We start from the raw sequence: 27,745 nt of genomic DNA, 5'->3' as shown, positions 1-27,745 counted from the left end.
TTTTTCTCCTTTCTTTTCCCGCGAACCAAACGAGCCCTTTATACTCCGAGTCCCATATGTAATGCCGCGAGTGACTATTGCACCGGTCCACTCAATCTGATTATGTAATAATTTTTCCAATTTTGCAACCAAGATGAGATGTTGGGAGTGCGAAAAAAACTCTAAGAACTTGTTTGGTTTGCAGAAAGAATATTTTTCATCAAAATATTTTTTAAAAAAGTTAGATTTATGAAGACATGATGCTTAGTTTTTGTATGTTTAGTTAATCATTAAAAAAATAGTACATTTCAGAATGATTTTATGTTTATCCATTCACACACAATCAAAGGACAATGATGAACACAAAAATTTGTATGCCCATCCGTCCTCATGCATTTGGTTCCAACGCATTCCCATCCACCATCTATAGCATCGTACCACGGCATCACTTCTCTATGGTTTCCTGACCTACCAGGTGTAAGAAACCACCACCGTTGATGGCATAGCAAAAGATCTGATAGATGAGGTAATTTGATTGCTTGAATCTCCCCATCTGCTGTAACATTGACAGGCTCTTTCAAATGCGACCAATCTTCAATCGCAAAACAATCATAGGCTAAGCAGTTTCTGCTGGAATACTCGTATCAAAATTTACGAATTCAAGCTGGTCTCCAAGATTAAGGAGAAACAAACATCAGAGGCACAGAGTTTGAGAGAAATGTTGATTGATTTCATATAAATTCTAAAAGTTACACTCCAGCAAATGATCATGTCGTCAAAACAAGAGGAAACAGAAATTACATATGTATCAAAAACACCAGGAAACAGAAATTACAGAAGGCATGCAAAATAAAACCAAACAGAAAGGTTTAAATCAAGCGACACAACCACGAAACGGGGGGGAGGAAAACATGAAGCGAAAGATAGGGAAAATGCTGAGCAGCCAGTGATCCGCTGTCCTCGATCAAGAAGGAAGCACGAGCAGTGGTATCTGGGGAAGGATAAGATTACCATAAGATTAGCGACACAACAACCAGCCAGTTTAAAGGTGCTAGAGTGAATAAAAATAGAAACAAACAAACAAAAAAAAGAAATGTAATGGAAGGAGAAATTAATCACCTCGATAAAAGAGAGGACGCTTCTGGACGCTTGCTTTATCAATCCACTGATTCTTCTGATTCCACCACGTGGGCTTTGAAGGCGGGAGGGTCCTTGGTATACTCGATATATAACGATCCGTCGAGATATTCTTGGATCCTGACTTGGGGGATCCGTTGAATGATGGGCCAGTTGGGGCCGTCCTTGAGGAAGGTCTTAAGGAGTGGTAACCTGCATATTAGTGTAAACCTTTTTAAATTTTGTAGCGCAGCTGGTGCATTTTGAAGTAGCTCCAGTAACCACTGTGGGAGGTGCTCTGTCTCTCCATCAGCATCTGCGGCGAATGTCTCCATGCCTTGGACCTCTAGGTATTGCAACTTATCAAGATTCTTCATGTGCTCCAACCTCCGACAATATGCTATATGTAGAGACTTCAATGCGGGAAGGTTGTTGATTTCTATTAGGTTGTCGGCAACATAGAGATGCAATTCCTGTAAACTGGTGGCATGCCGTAGTCCTTCTGGAAGAGCTCTCAGCTTGGAACAGGACCAAAGTACCAGCTTTTTGAGACAAGGCAGCAACTTGGAGGCTCCTCTTCTTTCTTCAACAACCTCCTCCACCATACCAAACGACCATTCTTCCCAATTGTTCATCGAGCAAAATTCCAGCACTTTAAGCTTGAGAAATGCAGTCCCTGCTCCTGCTAATGCACGAGGGCCAAGAAATTCAGGTCCAATGGTTTTGATTGCATGTGCTCCATCAATGCAAAGATATTTCAGCTGGGGCAGCAGGCCCAGTGGTGGAAGCCGCGGACATGATTTACAATGATAGAGTTCTATGGATGTCAGGTTAGGAAAGGAGACATCCAAGGAAGGTGACATCATCCAGCTGGGAAATCGAGTACCCAAGCAGTAATGGATCTCAAGTCTTTGTAGGTCCGTGGATTGAGGAGAGAGCTCATTGTAAATCTCGTCAATTCTCTGAGTTGCAATTGCATCTTCCACATCTTCAGATGGTGGGCTGGAAGTCAAAATCAGTGTCCTCAGAGAGTGGGTGTTTGCGAGTACCGGGGCTCCCACTGGTTGTGCCCTCTCCAAGTTCATTATCGACAGGAATCTCAGCTGAGACAGAGATTGTAGCTCCTCCAGATCGCACCCCTCGTCATCTTGCGTGCCGACCACAAATCCTTCAAGATGGTTAAGATGTTTTAATTTGCCTATTCCCTTTGGTACATGACTCAATGAAGTTCCTTCGAGACAAAGGCATCTTAGATTGCACAATTTTGTGATGGCCTTAGGGAGAGCTTGTAAGGACCTACAACCCGAGAGCATCAATATCTGTAGGTTTACGAGGCATCCGATGGACTCTGGTAAATATCCGATGTTTGATGCATCAAGATTTAAATGTCTCAGGTGCAAAAGATCTCCTATAGAATCTAGAAGCCTCTCAATTTGTGTGCCATTCATCGCTATGATTCGTAGAAACTGCAGTCTCTCAAGAAGTTCATTCTCTATCATCTTCGTCTCGGGACTGCTTTGGAGCATTAGAGTCCTCAAGCACTTTTGCTGTTTTATTGCATGAGGGACTTCTACTCTCTCTCCCATGTTTGCCATTGACAAGCGACGAATTTTAGTCAATGGGTTTATGTTAGATGATTGCTCGCTACCAAGAAAAATGCTCTCATCACGTGTCAAAAAGATAGCAAGGGAACGTAGCAGATCATGCATCTTGCACCGATTCCCAAGTAGTTCACCCCAGCCATAATCATTATATGGTTGCAAAAGGTTCCTCCCAATTAATTCTCTATAACAGTCCTCTGCTAGATCTTCCATAAGTGTATCCTCTTGTGCTGGTTGTATAAAACCTTCGGCCACCCAGTAACGAATAAGATCATCGCGATCCATGATATAATCCTCGGGATACAACGCGCAATAAAGAAAACACTGTTTGAGATCAGATGGTAAGTTTTCATAACTCAAAAATAGAGCTCCTGGGAGTTCTTCATGAAGTTGGCTCATGGACCATGCATCACTTTTGAGAACCTTATTCCATTCTATGGTGCTTCTATCCTTCGACCTTAAAACCCCTGCAATGACTTTGATTGCAAGAGGAAGACCGTCACATTTTTCAACAATTTGAACCCCAATTTCTTTTAATCTAGAGATATCCTCCTCCTCATCATCATCACCATCTTCAAGGACTTTATTGCGGAGCAATTTCCAGCCACTGTCATTATCCATTTTATCAACTGGGTGGATCTCTGCTCTCATATTTCTAGCCACGTTTGTATCTCGAGTGGTGATCACTATCCTACCACTAGCTCTTGCACTTTTAAGGGGAGATCTAAGCAAATCCTCCCATACATCTGTCCTCCATACATCATCTAATACAATAAAGAATTTTTTTGAAAGTGCAGAGCAAAGAAGGGGTCCGAGCTCCGCCTTGGTTTTAGCCTTCTCAAGCTCCGCCTCAAGCTTCTCCTTGGTTTTAGCCTCCTCAAGCTCCTCCTCACTCTTTTTAACTGCACCCCTAATGATCTCTTTCAGCAGTTCTGTCTCCGAAAATTCCTGAGAAATACACGCCCATACTCGTATAGGAAAGTTCTCTTTTATCCTTTCGTCATTGTATATGTGAGAAGCAAGAGTGGTCTTGCCTATTCCACCCATCCCAACAATCCCCAAAATTTGGCATTTTTTATTTTCTTCTTTAATTAACGACTCCACGAGTCTCTGGGTAGCCTCTTCAATTTGTGTCCCTACAATATCAGACTTCACCTCAATAGGAAAAGTCTGGCGAGGATTTACTCCTCTCACTTGAACATCTTTCTCAGTGTATTCTAAAGTAGGTAATTTTGATCTACCCTCTTCCATCTCTTTTAGCCTATCATTAAGTTTTCTAATTTTGCTACCAATTTCATGCCGAGACTTGATACAGCTAAAGCAAGAAAAAAAACATGAGGGATGGCGTACCGCTGATTTAGACGTATGATCTTCCAACAATCTCCTGCCCTCGATCATACAGAGGTCGATGATATCATCCGCATCATACATGATATCTTTCAACTCCGTCACCCATGTATTAATATTCCGATCTGCATGCCTCTTCCGCTCTGCGGATTCGAGAAAGCCTCTTATCCTCTCCATCCTTCTCAAAAGCTTCAGTAGCTCATCCTTCACGCCCAGCACCATGGATATCTCTTCCGCCATAAATTCTAAAAGCTTGTCAATGGATCTTCCCACAAAGGCATCAAGAATCATTGCCATTTTTTTGAGACTTGCAGAGGGGGACGAAACTCTCGACACTCAGGAAGAAGGAAAAGCTGTGAGCCGCTACGGATCATTCAAAGCCTATGTATAAAGATCCCAATGAACATGCCCGGCTGTTGGCATGAAGATGGCACGCGGAAATGCCAAAGAAAAGAGTAAAAAAAAGAGAAGGTCCCTGCAAGTTGCAGTGGTCGTGACAGCCTTCCCAGCTCACTGATCAGCATTTTAAGCGGATCACTTTATTCGTTGTCTGACTGTATTCTTGGCGGATAGCAATAATTATGTTTGCATTATTGGATGCTTTGAACAAATGGTCCCCGTTCTACCAAAAAAAAAAAACAAATGGTCCCTGCAAGTTTTATCCTGGAACTTGGCATGAAGGTGGCTAGAAAATAATAAAAGACAACCCACTTCATTTGCCATTTTCTTCAGTTGCGTACTGGAGAAGCAACCTACATCGAACACCTGACGCGGTTTCCAAATTCCAACCTGCCGGCTATTTTAGTTATTTTTTTATTTATTTTACCAGCGCTGCCAACCTGTTTCTTTTGTAACTTCCCTCGGATTCCTTTTAGTTAAACGGGGATTTAATCTAGAACAAGTGGAATCATGGCGTTTTGGCTTTTTAATCTCCCGGACTGTCTAACTAACAGACAGATGTAATTTAAATAGTAAATTGCCACTGCCCAAACTGTGTCAAGGTAAGTCTAGTTGGCACGATATTTTCGACTGGAATTAGCATATAGCTCGTGCGTAATGGGAGGTATCATTGGATCAAGTATATCATAACAGATAAAAATGCATTCATCTCATGCGACCATACTATCCCATTTTTAATCTCTTATCTAGTATAGATAAGAAATTAAGCAAATGGTCGGGATATTTATCTAGTCTAGATAAAAATGATTCTTGGTAGATAGCGGCATTTATGTTTGCTTTCAACAAATGGTCCCTACAAGTTTTAATGGTCCAGCTCGCTCAGAATTTTAAGTGGATCACATTATTCGTTGTTCCAAATGACACATCATTCTAAAGAATTCAGTGAATGATCTAAAGATTCTCAAATGCGAAAATGAAGCTGCTTCTCGTTGATAGTTGAACAGTCTGAAATGCTTGTGCAATCAGATGTAGCATTCTCGCCCTTTGATATTGAAAAAACTCTTCACCAGCCACCGATTGATTGGAGTCGCTATCAAGGCCCCCAATGTGCTGGCTCGGGATTGGGTATGTTTGATTGAGCTCGATCAAGTTGCATCTTGTGGCCTGAAAGCAAAGGTCAAGGAGGGTTTTATATGGTTCAGTTTTTTTTTTTAAAATTTGGTTGTTTTGAGTTCGAGCCAAATCAATATATTCTGGATTGACCCACATTTATAGAACTTAATCGATTCTGTTAGACTAGATTACATAAGAAATTACAAAAGCCATACCCAATTTTGTTTTGCCGTTTAATGTCAACCTAAACTATACAGGTCTTCAAAAGTAGGTCCAATCAAGTCAGGACCTGATTGGGCCGGGATCGAACAAACCCATGTTCAGCCCATGTTGCTATGCCCCTCTGAGTTGCTACTAGCAATAAGAAACGGCTCACTCCATTTGTTATTTGATTTTTAGCATGTTCTTGGAGGAACTAAGTTGGCATTTTCAGAAGCTAAGATTAATTCCTCTATAATAAACTTGATTTAGAAAGCTATCACATTAAACAGCTGCTCGTCAATGTTTGTCTTGGTTCCTTAAGAAGCAACACTTTATTTAGAGTATTCTTTTTATATAAGATTAAACGAAACAAATATTGTCAGGACTGAGTCATAAATCACAGAGGGGACTAATTAATCAGATTGGATTGTGGATCGAATCGTAAACCGTAGGACTTTTCTAATTCCTTCTAGAATTTTTTGAATATAAAAGAAATACAAAAATTGAAATATAAGTCAATTATAAAGTAAAAGGATGGAGAATAAGAAGTCATACAGACAACTAGGTTAATTTTCACCATAAGGACCCATTTATTGCGTGTCTGATGAAATAAATATTTTGTTTGGTTATTCAAAAAATTAACATATCATCTAACAATTCAATTATTCTTTTTAAGTAGAATATTTCAGAGAAAAACAAGGACAAGATTTGAACATGGCTGTAAAAGTACAAACTTTATATAGAGTTTCTAACTCTATGAGCTCTACTGACAGACTTATTTTATTATTCAAAACTAGTTGGTAGGAAATAATTTAAAAACCACATAATCACATAAATTACATAAATTGGACCCACTTATTAATTTATTATCTAATTAGCATTATCAACTTGGATATCATGATCATGATCAACGGACTATCCATCGTATGAATCTGAATCTTGTGATCCTACATTAATCCGGGTCCAAGGATAGGATCCAGATCATCGAGAGCTATTTTGATTTGGATTCTAAGATCTAGACATAAGATTTCAATCATGGAACGGAAGCATGAGTGAGGCTAAAATCCTCTTCTTGCCATAAACGATAAGACATTGAGATCCAGAAATGCTCCTGCTAATTTTTCTATTCTACCATTTAATATGCAATGTGGCTCCAAATCTAAAAGTTTACATGCATTGCTTTGCAGAGGAGCTATCCGCATCCTTGAAGCCATACAATTTTTTTTGTCTAAATTCAAGAAATTCTCTTTCTGAGCTACCTACCGTTCTTTCGTAAGCTGCATCTTGCATGACTTGAGCTATTGCTATGGCCCCATCAATTAAGGTAATACTAATATGAACCACTCTGCAAGTAGCTCTATTTTATTATTTGTTCCTCTTTTATTTCAACCTAGTTGTGACATGTTATACTTCCCTTTTCTCAATATATCTGAATGATATCACATGCCTATTATTGTTCTCTCACTAGTTAAAACCTTTATAAAATGATCTTCACTTCCATCATTTGAAGTTTTACAAATAGAACCTCCACTATGTTGCAAGTTTCTCCAGCCAGGATAAATGTTTATTTTTTTCTGGAGGGGACTTCCTCTACTGCTTTGTGGCACTGTAGTGAGGTTTCAGGTGAAGATCAATTCCTCTACATCATATAGACCTACACCACCTTGCTAACAAGTGGAACCTGCATGAAGTAGGGGTGGGGGGCTTAGATATTAGTCTAAGGGGATAGCTAAGAGAGTTGGTAGGAACGGGCATGCTGCTTTCGGTCAGCATGATGCACTAATGTTCGTACTTCTGACTTCTTAATCTAGCAGACTTGCATAAACCCTACTTGACAAGTTTAAAATCTTCCTCGGTTAGAGAGAAACGTTTGTTTCTTTGCCTGTTCTTTTCGTGGCACTATTGCTATGTGTCCATGCATTAGCTAATGGTGGGAGTCTTAATATCTCGGCCTCCATCGACTGAATACTGGAAACTTTGCTTTTGTCGCCTATTTAAACATAGCCCATGCCCTTATTTACTTCTCTCTCGGATGTGCTCCAGGTATTATCTCCATGCCGATTTTTCATATGCTCTTCCCTCTGGATAAAATCTAGAGGAAATTGTTTGCAAACATCGACTCCTTTTTGAACTTAAGAGTCCATTGTTTTCTCTTGTTTTATTTTGCAGAGCAAAGGACAGATACATGAAGATGATGCAATCTAGAAAATGCTAAATGATCTCTCTCTAGTAAAGAAATTTGAATAGAGCAGTCATGTCATGGACATCTTTAACTCTTATGCAACATCTCATATTGCTGCATACTTGCAAGAGTTATATAGTGATTAATCTGCATGTATTGAATGGTTCATTTGGAAGATTTTGGACAGGGATGTTGAATGAATATAGATATCTATTAGATATGAGTCATGGTCTATTGTTAAACCAGTATCAACCAAATTTTGCTTTCAGTCAATTGCTTCAAGAGGCGTATAAGCATAAAGTTGGTGGCTCTGAATATTTGGCTGCTTATTTTTTTTTTTGTTCAAAAGCAGCATTTCAATTCATATAAGTCTAGCGTGAGTACAAGCTGCCAAATCAAGTGAAAGTAAACAATACAAGCTGCCGTCTGTCAAACATTTGAGGAATTTGCTTCAAATTTATCCAGTATTTTGGTCGATTTTTGGCGAAGATAACCTATTGCTTGACATTTCATTGCCGAGGTTTCCATTGCCAGTGTTGGTTTTTGAAATAGGAGGATTAAGTAACGGACACAATTTCTATAATAGAATTTCAGGCATATCTCTCTTCTTTGAATCTTGTTCTGTTTGCTGCTTCTCTCATGACAAATTATTCAAATAATCTTTCTTATTTCAGACCCTAAATGCCTGCTATTGGTCTTCTTGCAAATATATGATGCATGCTTGATTTTTATACTCCTATTCCAGGTGTGCTGAACCCGCAGCTGAGTGTGTATTCTCAAATTTCACACTTTTGCTGACCGAGGATCCTTTCGAGGAACCTGATGTAATCAATCTGGGAGTAATCTATGGAGAAGACAAAGCCAAAACCTCTGCTGAAAGCAACCGCAATGAAGAAGAAGAAAATGAGAAACAGATAGACTTGGATGACCGGCTCTACTTCCCTGCTGAAAAAGAAGAAATTGATTTATCCAAACACATAAGGGACATTGTGCATGTAGAGATAACAATAAATGCAATATGCGATGTAAATTGCAAAGGTCTCTGTCTCAAATGTGGCACAAATCTTAATAAGGGAAAATGCAATTGCAAAGAAGTTGTGCAGGACAAGGGCAGAGAATATAGACCTCTCGAGGGCTTGAAAAAGCAAATGGAGCAAGGATAACTGTCATGTTGCTGATGTTACTCTCTGGGAGCAGTTTTGCCATATATCTAGCATCTGAGGTGAGGAGACTATATGTACCTGAAGCAATTCATGGTGATGGCAATCTCCTAAAATATTTTCTTGTACCCACATTCCTTTTCTCATTGCTTTTGGCTAATCAACTCAAGCTCAAAATATTATAGAAAGGAAATAACAGGGCTCTATAATATGCATAATTCTATATCAGCATAAACTTATCGAAATCTTTTGATACACCCTTGGATATTTGCAATTATATATTAATGACGTGAATTTGAAAAATAAGGTTCCAGTCCTTCGTCAAAAGTTTTGTAGTTCATAGGTTTTACTATATGCTATTATGCTATGCTTGAGTATAATTTTTAGAAATTCGTATTAAGTCCTGTGGTTGGAAAAATCCATCTTGAATCCGAAAAGAAAATTAAGTATGAATGTGCGGATGTTTTAGACGTTGAAAGAAAACCGAGTTAAAGGTCAGTATATAATTTAAATAGAACACCCAAGTGCAAATTTATGATGAAGAGAACCATATTTGAGTGTAGTAGTTCGTGAAGGCACCAAACAAAAGAAAACCTTTTTTTGTGTAAGGTTTTTTACCCTCCGGAAGCAACAGGCACAAAGTGCTTGAAGAAAGGAGAAGCACAAGAAAAAAAAAATTTTAAAAAAAAAGATAACAGAGATGAAGTTTGTTCTTTAATTTATCGATTATAAGCAATATTGCATGGACACTGATAGGAGTATCGGATTCAGATAGAAGTCCAAGTATGTAACTCAGCAAGAAAAAAAAAAAAAGAGAAATAGGTATACCTAGAAAAAATAATTATAATTTAAGTTTATGTTTAATTTTAATTTGTATAAAAAAAATAGTACAACATGGTATATTTGTTAAGGTTTTTCACTATGTGTTTTTCAAACTCTAAAGCTTGTGGAGAGATGCAAGAAAAAAAAATATTTTGCAAAGTTATTTGAATATGTACATTCTTGGACCAAAAAATTAATATTATGGTGGGTGGAACTTACCGATGGGAGTCAAATTATCCGTTTATTCATGAAAGCAGAAAAAAAAAAAAACTGAGCGTCCAAGTGTGACTTGGATATGTACTCAAAATGTATTCTGGAGCCGGCTATGAATGTTCATGTAACACAAATTACGGTGAATAAAGTATGATAATTACGTAAAATGATACAAATGATGCTTTAATTTTTGTGGTTATGGTAGGAATGGTCCTGGTCAAGTTGTCAGGGACGAAGACAGTCATACTACGAGAAACCTGGTCAAAAGGTGGTCCCATGTAAATGCTGGAGAGAGAAAGGGGAAGTAAACGAGTGGAAGCGAACGCAAAGACCATGAAGGGAACCCCAACTAATACCACATGATCAAAGGAAAAAAGAAATCCTATTGCGTAGGTGTCTTCCCTCCTTCAAATTCTCATCCACGTACATGCATGCTTGTTTCTCAAAAGATCCGTGCCATCAATATTCGTTTATTTATGTCACTTATTTATGGCACTAATTCAGAACATTGCATAGCTTGTTACTTAATTCAACAACAAATCCCATCTTCCTGGGCTTCTACGTCACCTTTGAATTCTACTTATCGCCAATGGCAGCGGAGTCCTCGTGAAGATAGAGAACCATACCCTCTTTTGGACTCCTTGTATTGTCAACCGTTCAACTCTGCTCCCATTATTTCTCGTCTCCTCAAGTTCCTTCATCATTTTTCCCCTGACTAGCTTTTTAGCAGCTGATTCTTTTGGTATTCATTTCCCATATCTTTGTTCCATTCCATAGTTTTCCCTCGTTTTACAACTGTTACAGACCGGTAAAAAGATATCAGATGGGCATGGAAGAGCTAGAAGAAGAAAAGGAAAATGCGGTCTTGCCACAGCATCCCGACGAATGACGATAGGGGTGCATGCGATCGGATTGAGCAGGTGGCTTCGGTGGTGGCATGGACTCCTGCGGCGGAGCTTTTCCTGAGGCAAATAATGCTTGGGAACGAAGATTTTTGAGTTCATGAATCCTGGGAGTGTGTATTATGCTTACTACCGGCTTCGTGTTGAGGTGCTGCGGCGGCGACCATGCCGACTCTACCGCCTTAGAGGATGATTATGCTTCAGATTTTACTGTTCTGAATTAGATCGTATTCTCATTTGATAGGGTCCTGCGGCTTTTATCCCTCGAATGCATGCATGAGTATGTCTTCCAGTTTGTTCCATTATTATTTTTTTTCTTTGGCGAAAAGTTTATTGAGATAATTTAAATTTATCAATGGTTCAATCTTGATGCTGCAAGGAGTTGGTTCAATTGTTTTGTGCAGCGCATGCATGTGCTTCGTCCCCCCTCGTTTTATTTCCTTGGATTGCTGAGGTTTTCGTTCGCACTTGCATGGATCAAGCATGAAACTAGAGGTTAAAGAGGACCTCCGATTTGATCAAACATTTGTGTTAAAATAGAACCCTAATTAATTGGCGAGCTGTTATTTAGAAAATGTTCTCATAGCAATACAAAGGTTCATCTAATATGATTTGAACAGAAGATGAAGTTTAGATAATATTTTCCTCAAAAATGGTCTGAAACTATTTAGTGTAGTTGGATAATTGGAAGCTACAATGCACTGCCAAGCTTTCTTTTTTTGAGGCAAGGGTCCTGGTTGAGATTAAATGGTTAGAAATGACCATTGTTCTAATATTTATCTTGTGTGCAGCTAGAAATGAAAATTGTGAGTTAGCTGTTAGGAAGTTTCGCTGGATTATTTGAAGTTAAAAGTCTCTTTAGATTATCAGGCTGAAACATCATTAAAGTTTGCATAAAGCTTTTCATTAAACCAATTTTTTTATTAAAAAAAAATGAACTTTGGACATCTCCTAAGGATAAACATTTGGAGAAAAGAAATTGCCAACCAGCTGAGTTAACAATTATTTATAGATAGGGCTACAAAAATGTTCTGTTATTCAATTTTTGAGCAAATTAAAAAATATGCAAGATGGCAATTTACGAGGGCGCAGTAACTTCCTTGCAAAGATTGTGCCATTAATGTATAACGAGGGACTGACATGAGATTGAGATGTAACATTGGAGAAATGGCCATTGATGTCCCACTCAACTCCAATTGGCACTCTTCCTCGATGGTTCTGAATTAGTAAAGTGGTTCACAAATGTGAGGCACGTTTAAGTGCGGGTGCAGATCAAATGATCACTTGACGCGGTCCATCAATAAACATCCAAAACAATTTATTGCAAAAGCTTATTAGATCAAGCCTAATGTGCCTACAAAACTCCAATCATAGCAAAATTCCTGCACAAAACATGACGTCTATTGCCAACACCAAGCAATCGACATTTATGCAATGTTCCATCAACTTTTTTTTTAAAAAAAATTTGCCTTGAATTTAAGGACGTGGTGTTGCTATGATCTGCACAGCGAGGCGGCCATGTGGTATTATGTTCCTCTAAGTCTAGATAACAAAGGATTAACCACTAACCATTCCCTAAACCAATACAAGAATGCGGATGCATGAAAGTCTAGGAAAACTTTTACCTTGCTCTTAGATCGTAATTCATACTCTTAGATCTCTTCTGTTTCACCAAAAACTCCATCTGACTTAACTATTGAAGGATCCTCCGTTGGATATGTTCCAACAACCCCTGATTTTAGACAGCAACGGAACCTTTATATGATAAATATATGACCCACTTAAAGGTTAAAAGATAAACACAATGGTGGTATAGACATGACGCGCAAAAGCAACAGACCAGGGGCTGTTGCAAGTTGTAACCATGTACGCAAATGTCACTCAGGATTGCCCGCTTGACTTGAACGAAAACCTTGCCTTGCAAAACATGCTTGGATTTGGCTAAGGTGCAGTTGGTCAAAGTCCTTTTAAGGACACCAATTAAGTAAATTCAATTTGATTCTACCTTTATGTATGTTTGCTATGATATTACTGAGACTCCTGCGTGTCCCCCATAAATATTTGCAAGAATTGCTATAGAGGTGCTTCATGATTCTCAAATTCATTGCACCCGGTCCTTTCCCTTTAAAAAGAGGAGCATAGCATGGAATATCATCAAATTGTTTAGGTTGGGCGGGGGAACTGGCCTTTTGTAAGAAGGCCCATAGAAGGTCAAATGCAAATTCGAAGGCAAATTTGAGGTGTTTTTTTTTTTTTTTTGTCGTAACAATGGACACGAGGATCTAGTGTCAAACAGCTACAAGGCAACAAGAAAAATGCTTAAGTAACAAGAAAAGAATGAATAATCTTGAAAAGCAAAGTGCAGAGTCATCAAAAATAAAATAAAATAAAATAAAATAAGGCAATCCATAGGTTGTTAATAGTACTGTATAAAGTAACGCATATTTATAGAGAAGCTAATAGTGTTGCAGATTAGATAGCATTTACATAACCTTTCATATGGGAGCTATATTGTGGATTACTATGATAAATATTTTTTCTAATTTTTTGCATATTTTATTTTCCGATTTTCATAGATATATTTATACTAGACTTGTATAATAAATCTAATTTATCAAAAAAAAATATTTACAAACACCGCAAAATACAGGGATGCACAGTATCCATGCTAGCTTATATTCTGTCCTCCCCATCCCGAATGGTAGATGGGTCGGACATAGTAATTTACTTATTTATAAAATATTATAAATAAGTAATATTTTATATAAAATATTATATATCCGTTCTTCCCATATATTTATAGTTATAGTAATTTTAAAATTCAATAAAAATATTATCTATGGATAAAAAAGTTAGATGTAGATAGCAGAGCAAAGAGTAATTCAGCATTGGCTTTGTGATATATTTTCTCGCATAGTGGCATCTAAAGGAGAGTATAGGAGTTATGGTGCTATCGCTCAAAAATTTCAGCCTGTCCCTCCTGGGGATTTTTCAGGAATAATGCTGCCGGTGCGTGCCCAACCTGGTGGCACACGTGTGCCTCCACTAATCCTATGGAACCTGATTCCGTTCCTAGTCCTTTTCCGTTTATAACTTGAAATCCATCACCTCTCTATCTCCATCTTTAGAAAGCATGAGGATGTGGCAGTGGACAAGTGTATGGTGAGGATTAATAGTTCCTGGCGTGATGAATGAGCTGCCCGTTCTTATCGGGTCGGATTCTTGCAGGATCCGAATCAGAATGGAACAAATATATTTGGATTCTTACTCCCACTCAAATCATGTTGCTCAACTTCCCTTGCTCGCATAGCTATCAATGTGAGCCCATTCATCTCAAATCTTTCATTTATTCCACTAAATTCTATTCTTCTAGGGAATTGTGCAACTTCGCCCCTAAACTTTCCTTCCAGTAAATTCTGTTAGGTTTTCATAAATAAATAATAGAATTTATCAAAATTCAGGAATTCAAGTTGGCCTCCCAGATCAAGGAGAAACAGACATCAGAGACAGAGAGGGTGAGAGAAATGATGATTTTATTTCATATAAATTCTAAAAGTTACACTCCAGCAAATGATCATGTCATTAAAATAAGAGGAAATAGAAATTACAAATGTATCAAAAACACCAGCAAACAGAAATTACAGAAGGCAAAATAAAACCCAACAGAAAGATTTAAATATAGGGAAAATGCTGAGCAGCCAGTGATCCGCTGTCCTCGATCAAGAAGGAAGCACGAGCAGTGATATCTGGGGAAGGATAAGATTACCATAAGATTAGCGACATAACAGCCAGGCAGTTTAAAGGTGCTAGAGTGAATAAAAATAGAAACAAACAAAAAACAAAAGTAATGGAAGGAGAAATTAATCACCTCGATAAAAGAGAGGACGCTTCTGGACACTTGCTTTATCAATCCACTGATTCTTCTGATTCCACCACGTGGGCTTTGAAGGCGGGAGGGTCCTTGGTATACTCAATATATGACTGAGAGCGGCCAAATGTATCAAGCTTGCCGCTGTAGATGCTGACGTGGGGGATCCGCTGAATGATGGGCCAGTTGGGGCCGTCCTTGAGGAAGGTCTTAAGGAGTGGTACGCTGCATGTTAGTGTAAACCTTTTTAAATTTAGCGCAGCTGGTGCATTTTGAAGTAGCTCCAGTAACCACTGTGGGAGGTGCTCTGTCTCTCCATCAGCATCGGTGCCGGATGTCGCTGTGTCTAGGTATTGCAACCTATCAAGATTCTCCACGTGCTCCAACCTCGGACAATTGTATATTCTCAGAGTCTTCAATGAGGGGAGGTTGTCGATTTCTATTAGGTTGTTAGCATCATAGATCTCCAATTCCTGTAAACTAGTGACATGCCATAGTCCTTCTGGAAGAGCTCTAAGCTTGGGACACCCTCCAAGTTGCAGCTTCTTGAGACGAGGCAGCAACTTGGGGGCTCCTCTTCTTTCTTCACCAACCCCCTCCACCATACCAAACGACCATTCTTCCCAGTTGTTCATGATGTCAAATACCAGCTCTTCAAGCTTGGGAAATGTAGTCCCTGCTCCTGCTGATGCACGAGGGCCAAGAAATTCAAGTCCGATGGTTTTGATTGCAGCTGCTTCCTGAATGCAAAGGGATTTCAGCTGAGGCAGCAGGCCCAGTGGAGGAAGCTGCAAACATGATTTACAATCATAGAGTTCTATGGATGTCAGGTTAGGAAAAGAAACATCCAAGGAAGGTGACATTATCCAGCAGGGAAATCGAGTACTCCAGCAGTAATGGATCTCAAGTCTTTGTAGGTCCATGGATTGAGGAGAGAGCTCATTGTAAATCTCGTCAATTCTCTGAGTTGCAATTGTTTCGTCCGCATCTTCAGGTGGTGGGCTGCAAGTCAAAATCAGTGTCCTAAGAGAGTGGGTGTTTGCGAGTGCCAGAGCTCCCACTGGTTGTGCCCTCTCCAAGCTCCTTACCTCTAGGAATCTCAACTGGGGCAGAGACTGCAGCTCCTTCAGATCGCACCCCTCGTCATCTTGCGTGCCTCTTCTGTCATCATGGCTAACCACAAATCCTTCAAGATGGTTAAGATCTTTTAGTTTGCCTATTCCCTTTGGTACATGACTCAATCGAGTTTCTCCTCCGACACAAAGGCATCTTAGATTGCACAATTTTGTGATGGCCTTGGGGAGAGTATGCAAGAATCTACAACCCGAGAGCATCAGTATCTGCAGGTTTACGAGACATCCGATGGACTCTGGCAAATTACTGATGTTCATCCGATCAAGATCTAAATATCTCAGGTGCAAAAGATCTCCTATAGAGTCTGGAAGCTTCTCGATTTCCGTGTCGTTTATCGTTATGGTTCGTAGAAACTGCAGTCTCTCAAGAAGTTCATTCTCTATTATCTTTGTCTTGAGACTCCTTTCAAGCATTAGAGTCCTCAAGCACTTTTGCTGTTTTATTGCATGAGGGACTTCTACTTTCTCTCCCATGTTTACCATTGACAAGCGACGAATTTTAGTCAAGGGGTTTATGTTATGTGATTGCTCGGCACCAAGAAAAATGCTCTCATCACGTGTCAAATAGAGACAAAGGGACCGTAGTAGATCATGCATTCTACACACAATGTCATTATATGGCTGTAAAAGGTTCCTCCCAATTAACTCTTTATAATAGTCCTCTGCTACATCCTCCATAAGTATATCCTCTTGTGCTGGTTGTATAAAACCTTCGGCCACCCAGTAACGAATGAGATCCTCGCGAAGGATTCGAGAGTCCTCAGGATACAATGCGCAATAAAGAAAACACTGTTTGAGATCGGATGGTAAGTTTTCATAACTCAAAAATAGAGCTCCTGGGAGTTCTTCATCAAGTTGGCTCATGGACCATGCACCACTTTTGAGAACCTTATTCCATTCTATGGTGGTTCTATCCATCGACCTTAAAACCCCTGCAATGACCTTGATTGCAAGAGGAAGACCGTCACATTTTCCAACAATTTGAACCCCGATTTCTTTTAAACTAGAGATCTCCTCCTCCTCATCATCGTCTCCAAAGACATTCTTGTGGAGCAATTCCCAGCCACTATCATTATCCATTTTATCAACACGGTGGATCTCTGCTCTCATATTTCTGGCCACGTTTGTATTTCGAGTGGTAATCAAAATCTTGCCACTGGCTGTGGCACTTTCAATGGGATATCGAAGCAAATGTTCCCATACATCTATCTTCCATATATCATCTAATACAATAAAAAATTTTTTTGAAAGTATAGAGGAAAGATATGATACGAGCGCGGCATTGGTTTCAAACTTCCTACAATTTTCAACTTCCCCCTCAATTATCTCTGAAAATTCTTGAGAGACACACGCCCATAATCGTATAGGAAAGTTCTCTTTTATCCTTTCGTCATTGTAGATATTCCTAGCAAGAGTGGTCTTGCCTATTCCACCCATCCCAATAATTCCCAAAATTTGATATTTTTTGGTATCTTCTTTAATTAACGACTCCACAAGACTCTCGGTAGCCTCTTCAATTTTTGTCCCTACAATATCAGACTTGACCCCAGTAGGAAAAGTCTGGCGACGATTTACTCCTCTCACTTGAACATCTTTCTCGGTGTATTCTAGTGTAGGTAATTTTGATCTATCCTCTTCCATCTCTTTTAGCCTGTCATTAAGTTCTTTAATTTTGCTACCAATATCATGTCGGACCTTGATACAGCTGAAGCAAGAAAATAAAGATAAGGGATGGCGTACCGCTGATTTAGATGTATGATCTTCCAACAATTTCCTGCCCTTGATCATGCAGAGGTCGATGATATCATCCGCATCATACATGATACCTTTCAACTCCGTCACCCACAAATTGATATTCGGATCTGTATGCATCTTCCGCTCTGCGGATTCGAGAAAGCCTCTTATCCTCTCCATCCTTCTCCTAAGCTTCAGTAGCTCATCCCTCACGCCTAGCATCATGGACATCTCTTCCTCTATAAATTCTGAAAGGTTGCTGACGTATCTTCTCACAAAGGCATCTAGGATCATTGCCATTTTTTGAGACTATCAGAGGGGGACGGAACTCTCGACACTCAGAAAGAACGGAAAGCTGTGAGGCACTGCAGAAAAAGGAAATGCTACAGAAAAAGGAAAGAAAGGAGAGAGAACCCGCGGCTCCAAGTGCCGCGCGAGGGATAAGCCTTGACTGGTTCATCGTCCAGGACGGGCATCCATCAGGTGGTAGGTGGATGGTTCTTGTTAGATAGCGATATTTTTGTCTGCATGCGATGCTTCAAACAAATTAAATGGTCCCGCAAGTTGCAGTGGTCTTGATGGCCTTTCCTACCTAATATGCTTTTATATGCTTATGTCCGAATACGATGCTCATCCAGCCTCCTCTTGTTCTCTTCAGCGTAATTTAACCCGCAATTGAGCTGCATGACTGATCATCACACACGTTATAACAAACACTTTCATTATTTCTTAAAAATAAACAAATCCAGATTTGTGACATTATTTATCCTGATTCCTGCATACCAGTCATTTTATCCTGGAACTTGCCATGAAGTTTCTTCAGTTGCGTACTGGAGAAGAACGCAACTTTCAGCTTCCCTAGACGCGGAACCAGCCGGCTATTTTAGTTATTTTTTTATTTATTTTACCAGCGCTGCCAACCTGTTTCTTTTTTATCTTACCTCAGATTCCTTTTAGTTAAACGAGGATTTAATCTAGAACAAGTCGAATCGTGGCCTTGTGGCTTTCTAATCTCCCGGATGGTTTAACTAACAGACAGATATAATTTAAATAGTAAATTGCCACTGCCCAAACTGTGTCAAGGTAAGTCTAGTTGGCACGATATTTTCGACTGGAATTAGCATATAGCTCGTGCGATATGGGAGGTATCATTGGATCAAGTATATCATAAAAGATAAAATTGCATTCATCTCATGCGACCATACTATCCCATTTTTAATCTCTTATCTAGTATAGATAAGAAATTAAGCAAATGGTCGGGATATTTATCTAGTCTAGATAAAAATGATTCTCGGTAGATAGCGGCATTTATGTTTGCTTTCAACAAATGGTCCCTACAAGTTTTAATGGTCCAGCTCGCTCAGAATTTTAAGTGGATCACATTATTCGTTGTTCCAAATGACACATCATTCTAAAGAATTCAGTGAATGATCTAAAGATTCTTAAATGCGAAAATGAAGCTGCTTCTCGTTGATAGTTGAACAGTCTGAAATGCTTGTGCAATCAGATGTAGCATTCTCGCCCTTTGATATTGAAAAAACTTTTCACCAGCCACCAATCGATTGGAGTCGCTATCAAGCCCCCAATGTGCTGGCTTGGGATTGGGTATGTTTGAATGAGCTCGATCAAGTTGCATCTTGTGGCCTGAAAGCAAAGGTCAAGGAGGGTTTTATATGGTTCAGGTTTTTTCTTTTAAATTTGGTTGTTTTGAGTTCGAGCCAAATCAATATATTCTGGATTGACCCATATTTATAGAACTTAATCGATTCTGTTAGACTAGATTACATAAGAAATTACAAAAGCCATACTCAATTTTGTTTTGCCGTTTAATGTCAACCTAAACTATACAGGCCTTCAAAAGTAGGTCCAATCAAATCAGGACCTGATTGGGCCGTGGATCGAACAAACCCATGTTCAGCCCATGTTGCTATGCCCCTTGGAGGTGCTACTAGAAATAAGAAAAGGCTCGCTCCATTTGTTATTTGATTTTTAGCATGTTCTTCGAGGAACTAAGTTGGCATTTTCAGAAGCTAAGATTAATTCCTCTATAATAAACTTGATTTAGAAAGCTATCACATTAAACGGCTGCTCATCAATGTTTGTTTTGGTTCCTTAAGAAGCAACACTTTATATAGAGTATTCTTTTTATATAAGATTAAACGAAACCAATATTGTTAAGTTTGGGACTGAGTCATAAATCACAGAGGGGACTCATTAATCAGATTGGATTGTGGATCGAATCGTAAACCGTACGACTTTTCTAATTCCTTCTAGAATTTTTTGAATATAAAAGAAATACCAAAATTGAAATAGAAGTAAATTATAAAGTAAAAGAATGGAGAATAAGAAGTCATGCATACAACTAGTTTAATTTTCACCATAAGGACCATTTATTGCGTGTCTGATGAAATAAATATTTTGTTTGGTTATTCAAAAAATTAATATATCATCTAACAATTCAAATATTCTTTTCAAGTAGAATATTTCAGAGAAAAACAAGGACAAGGTTTGAACATGGCCGTAAAAGTACAAAGTTTATATAGAGTCTCTAACTCTACGAGCTCTACTGACAGACTTATTTTATTATTCAAAACTAGTTGGTAGGAAATAATTTAAAAACCACATAATCACATAAATTACATAAATTGGACCCACTTATTAATTTATTATCTAATTAGCATAATCAACTTGGATATCATGACCATGATGAAGGGACTATCCATCATATGAATCTGAATCTTGTGATCCTACATTAATCCGGGTCCAAGGATAGGATCCAGATCATTGAGAGCCATTTTGATTTGGATTCTAAGATCTAGACATAAGATTTGAATCATGGAACGGAAGCATGAGTGAGGCTCAAATCCTCTTCTTGCCATAAATGATAAGACATTGAGATCCAGAAATGCTCCTGCTAATTTTTCTATTCTACCATTTAATATGCAATGTGGCTTCCAAATCTAAAAGTTCACATGCATTGCTTTGCAGAGGAGCTAACCGCATCCTTGAAGCCATACAATTTTTGTTGTCTAAATCCAAGAAATTCTCTTTCTGAGCTACCTACCGTTCTTTCGTAAGCTGCATCTAGCATGACTTGAGCTATTGCTATGGCCCCATCAATTAAGGTAATTGTAATATGAACCACTCTGCAAGTAGCTCTATTTTATTATTTGTTCCTCTTTTATTTCAACCTAGTTGTGACATGTTACATTTCCCTTTTCTCAATATATCTGAGTGATATCTTATTCCTGTTATTGTTCTCTCACTAGTTAAATCCTTTATAAAATGATCTTCACTTCCATCATTTGAAGTTCTACAAATAGAACCTCCATTATGTTGCAAGTTTCTCCAGCCTAGATAAATGTTAAATTTTTTCTGGAGGGGCCTTCATCTACTGCTTAGTGGCACTGTAGTGAGGTTTCAGGTGAAGATCAATTCTTAAATATACTCACCTTTGACATCATTTAGACCTACACCAACTTGCTAACAAGTGGAACCTGCATGAAGTAGGGGTGGGGGGCTTAGACATTAGTCCAAGGGGATAGCCAAGAAAGTTGGTAGGAAGGGGTATACTGCTTTCGGTCAGCATGATGCACTAATGTTTGTACTTCTGACTCCTTAATCCAGCAAGTTTGCATAAACCCTACTAGACAAGTTTAAAATCTTCCCCTATTAGAGAGAAACATTGGTTTCTTTGCTTGTTCTTTTCGTGGCACTTTTGGTAAGTGTCGATGCATTAGCTAATGGTGGGAGTCTTAGTATTTCTACCTTCATCAACTCAATTTACTAGAAACTTTGCTTTTGTCGCCTATTTAAACATAGCCTCATGCCCTTATTTGCTTCTCTCTCGAATGTACTTCAAGTAATATATCCGTGCCGGTTTTTCATATGCTCTTCCCTCTAGATAAAATCCAGAGGAAATTGTTAGCAAACATCGACTCTTTTTTAAACTTAAAGTCCATTGACTTCTCTTGTTTTATTTCGCAGAGCGAAGGACAGATACATGAAGATGATTAAATCGAGAAAATGCTAAATGATCTCTCTCTGATAAAGAAATTTGAATAGAGCAGCCATGTTATGGACATTTTTAACTCTTATGCAACATCTCATATTGCTGCATACTTGCAAGGGTTATATAGTGACTAATCTGCATGTACTGAATGGTTCAGTTGGAAGATTTTGGATAGGGATGTTGAATGAATATCGATATCTATTAGATACGAGTCATGGTCTATTGTTAAACCAGTAGCAACCAAATTTTGCTTTCAGTCAATTACTTCAAGAGGCGGACAAGTATAAAGTTGGTGACTCTGAATATTTGGATGCTTATTTGAATTCCATTTTGTACTTGGTTTCATGCTTGAGCTGGCATATACACGAAATATGAAGGAATGCTTTAGTTATATGCAAACCTCAATCAAAAAGGTTATATAGCTGAAGTGACTCTCCTATTTCTCCCCAATCCTAGTTGTATGCTTCTTGCCAATATGAAGGAAAAATGCTTTAATTTTTCAGATGAGTGTTATTTAGCACTGCTCAAATTTGTGTCTGTAACTATATCTAAATTTAATTTTGGATATTCATTCCATATTGACGTTTAATATATGTCAATAGGATGAGCTTTGACTTGATGCCCATGTGAAATTAAATTTGTTTTAGCAAATACTTAAATTGATGAAATTAATTTTCTAAAAGAAAAGCAAAAATTTAGATTTGGCATCGACCATTATCAAACTCGAGCTTGCTGAAGGTGCTAGCTTAGCTTGATATTCAGGCCTCTTGGTTCATTGTATTTGAAGATTTAGGTTTAAATCTTTCTTTCACTAGAATTTACGTTGGGCAGGTGTTTTAGGAGTGTTTAAGCAATGAACTACCACATAACATGGGATTGCTCGCTTTCAAATATCTATGGCTCTCAAATCTCTGGTGAAGGTAGGATTCAGTCCTAGATTATTTGGTCCAACAATTAAGGATTTTACCAACTCGATAGTGGGTCCCTTCTTGTAGAGATGTTTTTATCATAAGTACAAACTAAAGATAGAGTATTGTAGTTGGTTAAGGATACTTGCACTACAATAAAAGGTAGCCCTCCTCTTTTACCCATGGATCCATCCTCCGATGTTGATGATGATGGGACTTGATCAAAGGTCTATGGTACAAAATAATTTGAGATGAGAAGAAGATTGCATAATTCAAGCTCGACTTGAACTTTGATGATCGATCGTGTTCTTGCTATGTTCTAGCTTAAGCTAAGCTTAATTAAAATATTGGAGCCTAGTTTGGGTATGTTCTGCAATTTTCATGTGTTGAACTTGTTCATGAACTGAACGAGGTTTGTTGAATAGCTTTATATTGGCAACATATTATGCTAGATGATAGGACTCTTATTCGATTGGCAATATTAGTGACTCCAAGAACATCCCAAGCTCCATAAATTGATATTTTTCTCAAGATTTAATGGTTTTATTTATTTCTTAGAACTTACTCTTATCGTGATTTATTTTGGTAAATTTCATAGAGATTATGTTGCTAAATTTTGAAAGTTCAAAAGTCTAAACAAGTTGAGCTTTTTGTTGATTAATCCTGACTTAGTAATCAAAAGGACCTCGAAACCTAAGTTTGGGTTTGGCAGTAAAATGGCTCTTTGCTGTGCGGCCAGAACATGATACCCAATCCACCATCAACCCCATCCTTATACCCCCCAACTCCTCCATTCCCCGGACCACAAACCCTAACTAAACCCTAATAAACTTCTCTCACTCAAATAACAAAGAAACAGACCCCCATGGCCCTCCTCTTCCCTTCTTCTTATCTTCTTCCTCCCCCTCTCCTACAAACCATCAGAACCACTCCCCACGCTCCTAATTCCACGCTCTCCCCCTCCATTCCAAACCCTAAACGCCCCTTCCCTTCTCTCACCTCAAAATCCCCACTAATTCCCTTCCGAGTTCTCCTCAAAAACCCCTCGTTTCTCCTAAAAGCGTCGTCTTTCACCTTCTCCGAGACCACCGCTTCACCGCCACCGCTGACGGCGTTGGCGACGAGGACAACTCCAGTTCGCCGTGGGAGGGGGCGGTGGTTTACCGGCGAGACGCCTCGGCGACCCATCTGGAGTACTCCACCACCCTCGAACGGCTCGGCCTCCGCAAGCTCTCCCCCGGGCTCTCCCGGTCCCGGGCGTCGGCTCTGGGGATCCGGCTGCCGGCCAGGAGGGGAAAGGAGGCGCCTTTTGGCGATGGAGAGACGCCCGTGCTCATCTCCGTTGACGTCACGAGGAGGAAGCGGAGGCCGAAGCTGGATGGGATCGTGAGGACTGTCATCACCCTTGGTTGCAATAGGTGAGTGCTTCTGCTAGTAGACATGGTAAATTTTTTAACGATGTTTTCGGATATAATTATTTTTCTGCTGATAATCCACTAGGTTAGAATTAGTTGAGGATTGAAACAGAGGTACCATTTTTAGGATTCCTCGATTCTTTCTTGTAGAAACAATTTTCTACTTTAAAAGAATTATGAATTGGTTCTACAATTGTTGATTAACTTTGACAACATTGAGACATAGTATGTGAAGATCATCTCATCAGGATATATGCAAACTTAAAAATCATACCTTGGTTTGAGAATCATTTTTTTAGAGTCAATCTGCAAAAGGTATGGGTCATATTAAGGTGGAGGGTGGAATAGAATAACCTGTTTTACATGATTACTTGGGGAGCATCCCTTGAAATTTGAATGGGTTGATATGCCAAATATTTTCCACTTCTTTGGACCTGCAAACTACAATTCATAGGAGTAAATGAGTCTAGCCGTCTGTCAAACATTTGAGGAATTTGCTTCAAATTCATCCAGTATTTTGGTCGATTTTTGGCGAAGATAACCTACTGCTTTGACATTTCATTGCCGAGGTTTCCATCAAAAAAGTAAAAGCGCATCATCGCCAGTGTTGGTTTTTGAAATAGGAGGATTAAGTAACGGATACAATTTCTATACTAGAAGTTCAGACATATCTCCCTTATTTGAATCTTGTTCTGTTTGCTGCTTCTCTCATGATAAATTATTCAAATAATCTTTCATATTTCAGACCCTAAATGCCTGCTATTGGTCTTCTTGCAATATATGATGCATGCTTGATTTTTATACTCCTATTCCAGGTGTGCTGAACCAGCAGCTGAGTGTGTATTCTGAAATTTCACACTTTTGCTGACCGAGGATCCTATCGAGGAACCTGATGTAATCAATCTGGAAGTAATCTATGGAGAAGACAAAGCCAAAACCTCTGCTGAAAGCAGCCACAATGAAGAAGAAGATGATGAGAAACAGATAGACTTGGATGACCGGCTCTACTTCCCTGCTGAAAAAGAAGAAATTGATTTATCCAAACACGTAAGGGACATTGTGCATGTAGAGATAACCATAAATGCATTATGCGATGCAAATTGCAAAGGTCTCTGTCTGATATGTGGAGAGAAAATGCAATTGCAAAGAAGTTGTGCAGGACAAGGGCAGAGAATATGGACCTCTCGGGGGCTTGAAAAAGCAAATGGAGCAAGGATAACTGTTATGTTGCTGATGTTGCTCTCTGGGAGCAGTTTTGTCATATATCTAGCATCTGAGGTGAGGAGACTATATGTACCTGAAGTATTTTAAGTGTACTATTTCATGAAGGCACCAAACAAAATAAAACCTTTGTTTGTGTAAAGTTTTTTTTCCCCCGAAAGCAACAGGCACAATGTGCTTGAAGAAAGGAGAAGTACAAAGGAGAAGTACTTGAAACAAAATGATATTCTAAAATATTCCATGATTTTTTTTATTTTTTTTTTGTTTGAGGGAATGTTCCATTAACAGTGGGACAAAGATGATTTTAGCGGTTTGCACAATTTGCTCTCTGAACAATGATCTTGAGGGACAATTTCAACTTTTAATTCTCCCAATAAAGTCATGGCATGTCTAAAAACTTATTGCTGGAGTAAACCCACAGAAATAAGGTTTTTAAAAAAAAGATCGTGCCAAACTACCAGAAAGAAATAAAATACTTGGGATTGACTTCAACATAATAAGAATGCGAAAGCCGCATGACTCTTCTTATGAATTCCAAACCAGAACCTATCACCAGAAGTAGAATAACCAACTCAAATAACCCTAAACTACTAGTAGAAAACCTGAAACACTGCCATGCTCTACTAGAAAATTGTCTCCAGAATCTAGAAGAAGAGCAAGCTAACTAATAACCCAATGACTTCAAGAACGCTCGCCGTGGCCTGAACTGCACCACTCGAGTCAGGTGATTCAGGAGAAGTCGAGCTTCCCGCCGTCTGGTTGCTGCTGGATTGTGATCCACTTGGCCCCTCCGAATGCGGATGGCTGAGCACTTTGATGATCATCTTTTGGCCTCTCTCACAGTGACCTGCCGCCCCACTGATGAAGTATAACGTCCCCGAGTGATCGAGCTCGAACTCCGTCCTTCCATCGTTCGAAAAGAAGATAGGGTGGGAGGACCTGCAGTGCTCGTAATCCTCTTCACTCACCTCCATCACAGAATCCTTCTTGTACTTGAAATCTATTTTTTTCATAAAAAAAAGGAAAAGAAAAAACAAACAAGAATTCTGAAGGATGTTCTTTGGATTGTTAAGCAGGAGCATGGAATGCAGGATTGAGTATGTGGCTTACGGATGGTGTCGCCAACCTGAAACCTGTTCCTGGAGGCCCAGTGGTTGTAGAATTGCGTGTTTCTGGAAGGAGGGACGGCCCAACCCTCCTCATCGCCAACCTCGAAATCGAATGCGTTGGAATGTAGCATGGAGAAGAGAAGGGTGAGGAGGAGGCGCTTGGTAAAGCTCATCAAGAGAGCCATCTTTCGAGCCCGGCTATGGAGGTGGTCAGAGAGAGAGAGAGGAGAAATAAGAGAGAGGCAAATGAGAGACAGGCAGAGGAAGTGGCTTTTAGTAGAAGCGAAGGGGAGTCGAGTTGGTGGTTAGAGAGAGCGAGGGGAGCGTGGAGATAATGGCGGTTTCGGCGCATTGCTGCGGACTTGGGTGGGTTAATCTTTGACCCGATACGGAGTTTGTTATTGAGGCTTGTGACCTGTGAGAAATACATGCTGGATTCCGCCAAAAAAGCCAACCGTCACCTCTGATTAGCCTTCTCCCACGAAACGGAAGGCCAACAAGCCACAATTGAATCCATATTTGATGGGCCTAACCAGGGCTCTGAATCAACTCAACAAATTACCACCTCACGTTCGTGCTGCTCGTGCCAAATTCGAGCTTGGGTTTGACAAGTCTACACCACTAAGGTGCTTCTCACCTTAACCTGGACCGAACAAGCTGGTCCAATCTAACAAGTTGGCACCCATCATGGTGCTGTTAATTCAAAAATTGGGTCCATCCTGGCCAAGTTCAACAAGAAACACATCGGGAGAATGGTCAAAGAAAACTTAGGACGGCCAGGGCCAAAAACCAAGGTGAGAGTTATTTATGCCAAAATAAGCCTTGCGAGCCCACTTAAAGAGGCTAGCTAGCACGTTGCACTTTCAGGCTCGTTCATGCCCATTTTAAGCTGCCTTCAGGGATTAGGACGGAAAATGGGCCTGAGCCAGCCTGAGACCCATTGAGCTGGGAGTATCGGGTCAAAGTGTCGGCTTCACTTGGGAGAGTTCAGGCTCGAGCTTGTGCTCGGTGGTAGACCCCAAGTTCTTATTCTGCCCAGCTTGAGCTTGACACGAAGACTAACCAAACCCAGTACCTTCCAACCCACCACCGCCACCGCTTGGCTCCCAGGTTGGATTGCAACCTTTAGGGGAAAAAAAAAACTTTGGGACATCCCGGACCCTGAACTTAGAAAAAGTTTCCAAGCTAAGGACCCAGCTATAAGAAAAGTTGGTTTGGCTTGTTTCCAGCTTTGTTGATATCTTAATTATGTAATTCGGCACACTAAGCATAAAAAGAAGCGTTAAGCCATGAGAAATGTCATTATAAAG

General features: G+C 39.5%; 2 protein-coding genes, 1 long non-coding RNA gene and 1 pseudogene across 4 annotated transcripts; 2 read left to right on the top strand and 2 right to left on the bottom strand.

The window, feature by feature from the left end:
- Nucleotides 1-687: 687 nt before the first annotated feature.
- Nucleotides 688-18,236, bottom strand: LOC103718661 (uncharacterized). The gene is made up of 4 exons (XM_089927691.1): nt 14,951-18,236; nt 14,304-14,451; nt 1,099-4,378; nt 688-970 (listed from the first exon to the last, which is right to left on the bottom strand). The coding sequence occupies exons 1-3, from the start codon at nt 18,068-18,070 to the stop codon at nt 1,137-1,139; spliced, it is 6,510 nt and encodes a 2,169-aa protein (XP_089783817.1). The 5' UTR covers nt 18,071-18,236; the 3' UTR covers nt 688-970; nt 1,099-1,136.
- On the top strand, nt 6,993-9,226 carry LOC103718671 (uncharacterized). The gene is made up of 2 exons (XR_015974118.2): nt 6,993-7,080; nt 8,684-9,226. It is a non-coding gene; the product is annotated as an uncharacterized LOC103718671 (long non-coding RNA).
- Nucleotides 18,237-23,451: 5,215 nt separating the features above from the next.
- Nucleotides 23,452-25,468, top strand: LOC103718694 (large ribosomal RNA subunit accumulation protein YCED homolog 1, chloroplastic-like; annotated as a pseudogene). Its single transcript, XR_015974126.2, has 2 exons — nt 23,452-24,108; nt 24,921-25,468. The product of XR_015974126.2 is annotated as a large ribosomal RNA subunit accumulation protein YCED homolog 1, chloroplastic-like (transcript).
- Nucleotides 25,469-25,855: 387 nt separating this feature from the next.
- LOC103718703 (early nodulin-like protein 21) lies at nt 25,856-26,673 on the bottom strand. The gene is made up of 2 exons (XM_089927963.1): nt 26,437-26,673; nt 25,856-26,326 (listed from the first exon to the last, which is right to left on the bottom strand). Exons 1-2 carry the CDS (start codon nt 26,618-26,620, stop codon nt 25,971-25,973), a joined length of 540 nt encoding a protein of 179 aa, XP_089784089.1. The 5' UTR covers nt 26,621-26,673; the 3' UTR covers nt 25,856-25,970.
- Nucleotides 26,674-27,745: the final 1,072 nt, after the last annotated feature.

This window comes from Phoenix dactylifera, chromosome 16 (genome assembly GCF_051530095.1).
Source record: "Phoenix dactylifera cultivar Ajwa chromosome 16, Ajwa_hap1_PhDact_Kaust_v1.1, whole genome shotgun sequence".
Lineage (NCBI taxonomy): Eukaryota > Viridiplantae > Streptophyta > Magnoliopsida > Arecales > Arecaceae > Phoenix > Phoenix dactylifera.
Note: the sequence above shows the minus strand (reverse complement) of the source record. Positions and strands in the feature narration are given on the sequence as shown.

What these genes read in the sequence shown, in the direction of transcription:
- LOC103718661 (XM_089927691.1), bottom strand. Translation starts at nt 18,070, where the DNA reads ATGGCAATGATCCTAGATGCCTTTGTGAGAAGATACGTCAGCAACCTT. An exon ending in TGGTGGAATCAGAAGAATCA is followed by an intron (nt 14,452 to 14,950) that starts GTGGATTGATAA and finishes AAAACCTAACAG; the next exon opens with AATTTACTGGAAGGAAAGTT. An exon ending in GCAACATGATTTGAGTGGGA is followed by an intron (nt 4,379 to 14,303) that starts GTAAGAATCCAA and finishes CTTCTTCCTGAG; the next exon opens with TGTCGAGAGTTTCGTCCCCC.
- LOC103718703 (XM_089927963.1), bottom strand. Translation starts at nt 26,620, where the DNA reads ATGGCTCTCTTGATGAGCTTTACCAAGCGCCTCCTCCTCACCCTTCTC. An exon ending in TCAGGTTGGCGACACCATCC is followed by an intron (nt 26,327 to 26,436) that starts GTAAGCCACATA and finishes TGAAAAAAATAG; the next exon opens with ATTTCAAGTACAAGAAGGAT.